At 48.0% G+C, this 8,926-nt stretch overlaps 1 protein-coding gene across 1 annotated transcript; it reads right to left on the bottom strand.

Annotated features, from left to right (window-relative positions):
- Positions 1 to 899: 899 nt before the first annotated feature.
- On the bottom strand, positions 900 to 8,344 carry KRT2 (keratin 2). The gene is given in 11 exon segments (XM_039862161.1): positions 900 to 1,445; positions 1,447 to 1,682; positions 1,778 to 1,812; positions 2,912 to 3,132; positions 3,953 to 4,078; positions 4,382 to 4,546; positions 5,204 to 5,299; positions 6,120 to 6,180; positions 6,559 to 6,773; positions 7,719 to 8,047; positions 8,080 to 8,344. Coding segments are annotated over 11 exon segments (2,019 nt in total). The 3' UTR covers positions 900 to 1,175.
- Positions 8,345 to 8,926: the final 582 nt, after the last annotated feature.

Raw genomic sequence — 8,926 nt, 5'->3', positions numbered from 1 at the left:
AATGAGTGGTTGAGTTCATTTTGTGTAGCTTAGGACTTAAAAATTCTGTTTTCCTGGCCACCTTTTATAGCATGGGTAAATAGTTTATTAGTAATCTCAGCAGGGATCTCCCTCTGTTCGGTAGGTTTCCTATGGTCTGGTAGCAGCTCTTTGTAGGCTCTGAATACAACTTGTCAGTTTATGTAGTTTTCATGCCTCTTCCCTATATCACAGGGATACAGAGAGCCTAGGCTAGGCTGAGGGAATTCTGTCCTGGAAGCTCAGAGCTGAGACAGCCTAGATGTGAGCTCAGGCGGCTCGGCTAGTCTGTCCTGAAGAGAAGGAGCACTCAGATCAGAGCTTTTGTTAGAAAGAGCAGACGTGGGGGGCAGTCTGTGGGAAAATGTTAAGAAGAGTGGCTTTTTCTGGGAAAGAGAATTTTCCACAAATTTCCCTCTTGACCTCCTGGCAATATCATGGTCCTTAGGTCTGGCAAGTACTTTCTGAGAACATCACACCCATCCCTGGACTCCAGAGCTAGCCCCTCATCATCACAGTTCTTAAAGACTTACAGAAGGAAAAAAAAAAAGACACCTTGGCTTCTCCCAGTCGTGCTGCCTCAGGGTGACACGCCCTTCCTCTAGGAAGCCTCTCTTTCATCCTTTCTAAATCTCTCCATTTTCTGGTGTTTTAAGTTAGCAGCAATGAGTAATGCTCCTGGCTACCCACTTCTAGCAAGGCTTGACATTAAACACACATAACATGCTATGAATTGCAAATCAAGTTTATTGTGCAGACACCAAGACCACAGCACTTTATATGCAGAGTCAGCAAGACAGGCTATATACACAGAAACATGTTTCCCCGTGGGCACTGCCAGGGGAAAGGCATGGGCTTTGAAATGGGGTCCTCGAGGGCATACTTGTCAGGAAAAAGGACCACCAAATGGGCAATGCAAAGAGGCGCTGGGAATGGGGGTATGGCTGGAAGCGCAAACCTAGACGATGCAGATTCTTCCCCAGGGGACAGAGGCTGTCACCTGCTCCAACTAATTTGTTTGGAGAGGAGATATTTCAAAAACTGTATGTCGGCATCCCTTTCCCCAAATGGATGACAAGTTTTGATTTGCTGTCAGTTAGATGTACAGAGACAAGCTTCTACATTCTGGAGTGGGAGTCAAGGGCGGGACTACATCTTTATCTAAAAGAGAAGCTCACGTTGGAACCGTAACCTTCACCTGAGCCAGAACCAGCCTTGTCAGAGATAGAACCACCTGATTTAAAGCCACCTCCAGAGCCATATCCACCCCCTCCAGAGCCTCCTCTAGAGCCTCCTCCAGATCCGTATCCTCCTCCAGAGCCAGAGCCTCCTTTGGAGCCGCCTCCAGAGCTTCCTCTGGAGCCGCCTCCAGAGCCTCCTCTGGAGCCGCCTCCAGAGCCATATCCACCTCCAGAGCCTCCCTCTAGAGCCTCCTCCAGAACCGTATCCTCCTCCAGAGCCAGAGCCTCCTCTGGAACCACCAGAGCCATAGCCCCCTCCTCCACCTCCACTTCTGGAGCCTGATCCTCTGCCTCCAGAACCATAACTGCTGCTTCCAGAGGTGAATCCTCCTCCAGAACCAGATCCTCTACCTCCGGAACCTTGGCCAACTCCAAAACCAGCCTTCGATGCCACGTTCGAAGAAACAGTGCTGCTTGTCACGGCTGCAGAGAGAGACAGTGTTACCACAGTTCTGACCTTCTCTGCCTGCCTCCACCCAACACGCTACCCATAGGACAGGACCACATCCCTCACTTACACACAGTCACGTTGCTGCTGAGGTCTCCAGACATCCTGTCAGGGAGAGAGAGAAAAGAACTCATGGCAGAGCACTTGGTTCAGCCTTTAACATCAGCCACCAGAGCCTTACAGAGCCCACTCTCTTCTGTACGCCAGATCACAGAGGTGGGGCTGGCCCCACATTTCTACACAGCCTGGCATCCCAATGCATCTCAATTTTTTGCTCATGAAAATGATGAAAACACAAATTCGCTTCTGACTCTGCACCCCGTTTTTGTATTTAAATCCATCTTAAGGAGTCTGATATTCAGAATCCAAGGCACACCAGAATTTTTAAATGAGGCCGCACTGTATGAATATTCAGTTCAGAAAGAATTGCATATCTATACAGCCTCCCTGCCCCACCCTCCTGCCCTACCCTTCTCATCTCCATATGAAATCATTCCCACTGCCTCTTGCAAGCTGGGATAGGAGGCCTGACCTCGCAGACAGGTACAGAGTAACAGCCTGAGCCAAGTGACTCCCTCTCTGTCATACTGGCTTGCTGGTGGCCCAGGGCAGCTTTTCCCCCTCCAGTATCTTTAGCCAGAATAAATCACCAGGATGCTAATAACACTGATAAAGCTTTCAGACCACAGAGGAAAGAGGCCCATTTAGGAGGTTAGCAAATGGTTCTGTTTGTCCCTCCAGAAACCTGCAAAGAACTAGGGCTGGCACCTGCTCCAGGTGAGCATGCCCCAGCCAGTCCACACATTCCCCTTTCTAGGTCACAAAGTGGAGAGAGAAGAAGCTGCACACTCCACAGACCCAGAGACCAAAGTTTCTCACTGTCTAGAACGAATCCGTTTTCAAAGCATTTTGATTTCTCTTTCCAAAGAGATCAAGATTAATTTATTGCTAAACTTAATTTAACTTAGTTAATTTAATTTACTCTGCCTTGTTAGTTATTCCATATTGATAAATCTACCACTGTACAATAATGCTTTATATCCTGAATCTCTGCTTCAGATTAGGGGGAGCATGGTGACGTCAGCTCTCAGCCATCAGAAGGCCTTGCCCCACCCCTGCTTTCCTTGCCTTTGCCTCCAGCCCTGGTTCTAGGAGACAGGTGAGGGTGGACCAAGGTACCTTCTGCCTTCTCATTGTCCCTCACCTGCACTCCTCGCCCTCCAGCAGCTTGCGGTAGGTGGCAATCTCAACATCCAGGGCCAGCTTGGTGTTCATGAGCTCCTGGTAGTCACGCAGCAGCCGGGCCAGGTCCTCCCGGGCCTGCTGCAAGGCTTCCTCCAGGTCGGTGAGCTTGTTTTGGGCATCTTTGATAGCATGCTCTCCCCTCTGCTCAGCATCTGCAATGTTGTCTTGTACGTTCTTACACTAAGAGGGAAAGAGAAAAAGGTTTCTTTTGTACAGAGAAGTCTACCTGGTAGAGGGAGAGAGGAAGCAGCAGTGTTTAGGGCGTGGGAAGCCAGAAGCACTGGATCTGGAAGAGCTGGGCCCCCTCGAGTTAATGCAAGTTATGAACAGCTGTGCTAAGACTTGCTGCTGACTCTGGGGCATCTTCTTCCCAAGCTTCCTTTGACTGGACCCCTTATGTGTCCCCATAAAGACCTTTGATCCTCACAACACAGAAACAGAATCATTATCCCATTTTATAGTTGCAAATGAAAATATCTGATGTCGACTGCTGCACAAAATTCTGTTGCTTGTGGAGTGGATTCTGTGCCCAACATTATGTTTTCCAAAGCTAATACCTAGCCACCTCCCTGTGACACTCACTGCCCCTTCATTACGCAGCTGGCTGTGCTCAGGGTCGTGCCAAGCACAAGTGGGAAGCTACGGCTGCAATCCATGGCACGTCCAATGACCTCTTTCTTTATTTGCTCCTTTCACTGGTGTCAGCAATCAAAAAGTGAACACAATTCTTTTCCTGCCCTACTCCTTGCTTTACAATGTCCCTTAGGCCACTCTAAAAATTGTTATAAGCTTTAAATTGTGCTAAATTCAAAGCATTTGGTATTAACCCACGCTAGATTAGAATTTCTCAGTTTCTCCTCTCTCTCTCTCTCTCTCTCTCTCTCACACACACGCACACACACACACACACACACACACCTATACACAACCTCTCACTCTCCCACCCCCACCTGACCCCTCAATCAGTGGAGCCGCACGAGTCCTTAGGGCCACACCCCACCTGCTTCTTCACGTGGTCAATCTCCCCTTTCAGTCTCTGGATCACACGGTTCAGCTCATTGATCTCCATCTTGATCTCTTTCACGCTGTCTCCATGTTTCCCAGCAGTGACCTGGAGCTCCTCATACTGTAAGAGAAGAGGAAGACAGTGGCAGCTGGGAGGAAGCTTGAGCCAAGGGATATCTAATACTGGTCCAGGGAGGGTCAACTAAGCCGAAGGTCATGGCTGCATTTGTGAAAGGTGGGGGACCATCTCACACCCCCAAAAGGACTTGGTGCCATTCTTGATTGAGGGCATTTGGGGTAGTATGGACACTTTTTCTGGGGAAGAATGCCTAACTTCCATTAGATAAAAACACCAACAATCTTACTGTACACTTTCTGGCTGGTTAGAAGAAGCTGTGGCTCTCCCTTCACTTTAAGTACTTGCCTTGCTCTGGTACAGGGCCTCGGCCTCAGTCTTGCTCCTCTGGGCAATCTCCTCGTACTGGTTCTGGACCTCAGCGATGATGCTGTCCAGGTCCAGGTTGCGGTTGTTGTCCATGGACAGAATGACGTTGGTGTCGGTGACATGACTCTGCATCTGAGACACCTCCTGCAACAGACGGGAGTCTAACCATGTCTTCCCTGTCCAGTGAGGAGGCTCCTCCTCCCCAGTGTTTGGGAAACACACAGACTCTCAGACTCACATGCACTGTGTGACATTTAAAGTGCTATAAGCACCATTCCTAGGCCCCTGCCAAGGTTGCTGTGAGAATTATGGAAGAGGAGTCTGTATTTCTACAGTTAACAGCCTTAGTTAACAGACTTCATGATTTATCCAGTTTCGATAAGTGCCCCCAGAAAGAAGCAGGTTGATGGCAAATGCCTCAAAGTTTACTTCCTGTTTCATAATTCATGTGAGTGCACTTGGGCAGGAAGCAGAGAGGTATGTTACATTTGACCTCCAAAGTATGTTAGACATAAGGATGAGAACAAGACAAGTCTCTTCCTGAGGAGAGCTGGATGTTTGGGGAATAGAGTGTAGGGAGGTTGTCCTAATGTTTCCTGAGCCTTACTTCCTGTGACATCAGAGGAGAAAGTTTCTCTCCTCCAAGATCTATACCATAGAAACCTTGTGGCCTGGAATAATGGCAAGCTGAAGTCAGCCAGTCCATAAACCCCACTCATACCACATTTTATCAGTTAGGAAAGGCTTTCTTTTGGTGGGAAGGGTAGGCAGCAAGGTTCTATCCAGAAGCAGCCTCCTTACCGCATCAAAGAGAACTTTCATGAACTCAACCTCCTGGTTCAGCACATCCACCTTGGACTGCAGCTCCACCTTGGTCATGTAGGTATTGTCCACATCCTACAAGAAAGGTCAGGGGCCACTGGTGAAACTCATGCCCCCCACCCATCTTGCAGCTTTCTGTGTGTAAGCCCCACCCTCTCTACATCACTCTATTTCACCCAGTCCCTGTTAGCTGCTCTCCAATATCCTAGGCACCTCCAGGTGAGCCATGTCCCCAATGGGACCTCATTGGACATTGAGTCCCTATGGGGACTCCATGGTTCTATTCACTGATCATGCCCCTCTAGACCATCAGAAGTCTGATGGGCCCAAGCTTTGTCAACCATTCTCCCCTTCCTAACTGAGACACTGTGTGCTCCCACTATGAGACGTAATGGCCTCTGTGACTTTTAACAGTCCTCAACTTTCCCATCCTATCTGTCCATCCCACTTCTGAAAATCTCCTGGATTTGATTCCAAAACCTCTGCAGAACCAGGCAAAGAATCCACACTTTTGCCTTCTAGCTCAAATCTTTGTCAGCAGAATCGACAGCCTCTTTCAGTAGGCATTCTAAGAGAAGTCCCATTCCTTCTCCAGCTCTTTAGAAGAATTAAGTGTTCTCTGTGTTTGCGTTTTTCATGCTCCGATATAGATTGTAAGTAGGTTATCAATAGGAAAATCTCTATCACATTGCACAATATCTTTGAAAATTATCTCCAGAAGTTTGAACTACAGAAACACTTTTGTTTTTAAGAGAACCAGCCACAGACACACCTCATCCCTTTCCCTGACAACCGCTCTTTTCACTCAGAGTTGTTCTCTAGCCTGTCTGCTTGGACACAATGGATTTCTGAAGCAGCCTAATTCCCACCTGAGCCATGACATTTTCTTGCTCACCTTTTTAAGAGTCACGAAATCATTCTCAGCAGCTGTGCGCTTGTTGATTTCATCCTCATACCTGTCGGAACCCAAAAGACACAGCTGTTAGATTAGTTCTATGTTTACTTTTTTTCTTTTCTTTTTTCTAGTGGATTCACCAGAAATACCCTATTCTCTTGGCATATTAAGCACTCTTTAACTGTCTGTCTACATTGAAACTATGATATCCCAAATGAGGACCGTTTTCTATAAATTAACTCTCAAACATGCAAAAAAAAAAAAAAAAAAGATCCCTAATACCCTAAATGTCTTCCTCACAAAAAAATGACAAACATTCAGATGCCTCTCCCCTTTATCATCACAAATGCAATTGGGAGATGAGTAGCTTTTGCTGGAGGAATGGTTAGATGGTTCAGGTTAATATTTATCTCCACTCAGTGTTTACTCTGCCACCTACTTCTTCTTAAATTCCTCAACGAGATCCTGCATGTTGTTCAGCTCTAAATCTTGTGTTGTTCTTTCTGCAGAGAGCGAATCCACATATTTCTTCAGCTGGCCGATATATGCTTGAAAGATGGGGTCCAGGTTGGTGGTACGGGTGCGGACATCTATTTGCTGCAGCAGATCCCATTTGGTCTGCAATACTTGGTTCTGCTGCTCCAGGAACCGCACCTGCAGTGACCAGAAGGAGAGTACATGAGCTCCGGATTGCCCTGCTTCAGGATATGGAGAAGACTATGCAGCTTCATCCTCCTCAGCTGAATGGCGGGTAATGCCCAGCAGAGTTTCTGAGCTCCCTGCCTCCACAGGGGGAAAGTCCTACAGACTCCTAACTGTTGCATCCAGCACTCTCCTGCACAGAACTCTTTTTTCTGCTTCACCACCCACTATTTGGTTTGCAGCTGCTCCCAAGACTCCAGGCCATTTCCCTCCCTCATCCTAGTTGAATTTCCAGCAAAGGTCCCATAAATTCTGGGGAAAACCAAAAGTAGGCATCCGCTGGCACTGCCCCTAAGGGTGAAAAACAAATGCACTGGAAGGCAGGGCTCCTCAGCCTGGTTTTTAAGAGACTTGTAAATTCCTGAGACAGGTTCAACTGCCCTGAAATAGAAGAAAACCCTATAAAACTCCAAAGTGACACCAATAAAGACTTTATGGGTCACAAAACTGAGAATGCTTCTCTTCGAGGTAAGAATTTCATTTATCTCCAAGCAGATATGTCAGGTTCAGCTTCCTAGAATTTTATAGAGTAATAACTTCTAGGGAAGGAAGGACGATCACAGGAGATGCCTTACCAATCCCTTCTAGAACTTGCCATCCCATAGCCTGAACTATTTGTCTATATCACTTGTTCTAGGATTTTCAGAATTTTTCATAAATATTATTTATTTAGGCAAAAACAATAAAGCCAAGGGCACAAATAATTCCTAACTGCAGATGGTTATGGAAGGTGTAGCCCATGAAGCCAGCACCTTTCCCTTTGGAATATTGCCAGTAACCCAGGCTCATATGACTACACCGATAGCTCCTAAAAGAAATCTCTGTCATTGGCTTTTCAATTAGCACTGAAAGTAGGGCATCCTGAGCATCAGACGGAGCCAGCTTCTCATGACTCACCTTGTCAATGAAGGTGGCAAATTTGTTGTTGAGAGTTTTGATCTGCTCCCGCTCCTGCGACTTCACATTCTGGATTTCAGGATCGATTTTCACATTGAGAGGCTGCAGGAGGCTCTGGTTGATGGAGACTTCGTGGATGCCTCCACCAGGGAATCCTCCAGGCCCAAAGCCACCAGGACCCCCAAAACCTCCAAAGCCACCGCCACCTCCTAAGCGGCCTCCACCAAAGCCGCCACCTCCAAAACCGCCGCCTCCGAAGCCACTGCCACCGCCACCTCGAGCCGCTGCCACCTCCAAAGCCACCCATGCGCCTCCGAAGCCACTGCCACCTCAAGCACCTCAGGAAAACCTCCTCTGCCACCAAATCCACCACCGGAGCCAAAGCCTCCACCTCCTCCAGCCACACTAATGGAGATGCTCTTGGTCCCTCCAAGGCCAACAAGACTCCGGCTGCCAAAGCCGCCTCCACCAAAGCCCCCTCCGCCACCGCCATGGCGGCTAATGCAGGAGAAGCTGGCGCCTGATCTCCGGCTCCCGCCAGAGACCACAGCAGAACCGCTGCTGAAGCCCCGGAATCCACCACCTCCTCCTCTTCCTCGAGATTTGCACGTGATCTGACAACTCATGATGCCTTTGCCCAGCAAGGAAAGTTGAAGGTTCCTGAGAAGAGTTAAGGCTGGAGATTCGACTCTGCTGTTGGAAGACTGTCAGGGTCCCCTTTTATACTCTCTCAGCTAGGTGTTGGTGTGCATGGGTGTGGGCCCACTTATGCATGGGTTTGGCCTGCCTGGAAGCTATTCCTGGTGTGTGATTATCAAGCTAATAGCCATTAAAAATCTATAACCATCCCAGGACTTGCTACGATTGCAAACTTCTCCTGTTTATCTAGGCATCTGTCATGCGATTTGATTTTTGTAAAATCATCAAAAGAGGAGATCAGAATGTGGGTTTCTCAATCTGAAAAGGGACCTTCTGCAGAATGCTGCTCCCTGCCCTGGACCAACCCAAGGGAGGCCAGCTACCACTTGGGCCTGTGCAGGCTCGTCACCCCAGTTCAGCTGATTAAAGAGATGACAGATTTAGAGAGACTGTAGGTGCCCCTCAATACCAGCCTTAGAGTTCTCTTTGCTTTTCCTTTTCCCCAGGAAGAGTTTTAACAAGTGCTTTTGCATATGCTATGGGGAAATAGACATCCTCTTACAGAAAGA

This window comes from Pteropus medius, unplaced genomic scaffold (genome assembly GCF_902729225.1).
Source record: "Pteropus medius unplaced genomic scaffold, Ma_sr-lr_union100, whole genome shotgun sequence".
Taxonomy (NCBI): Eukaryota; Metazoa; Chordata; class Mammalia; order Chiroptera; family Pteropodidae; genus Pteropus; species Pteropus medius.
This window is presented reverse-complemented; position numbering and strand designations above follow the sequence as displayed.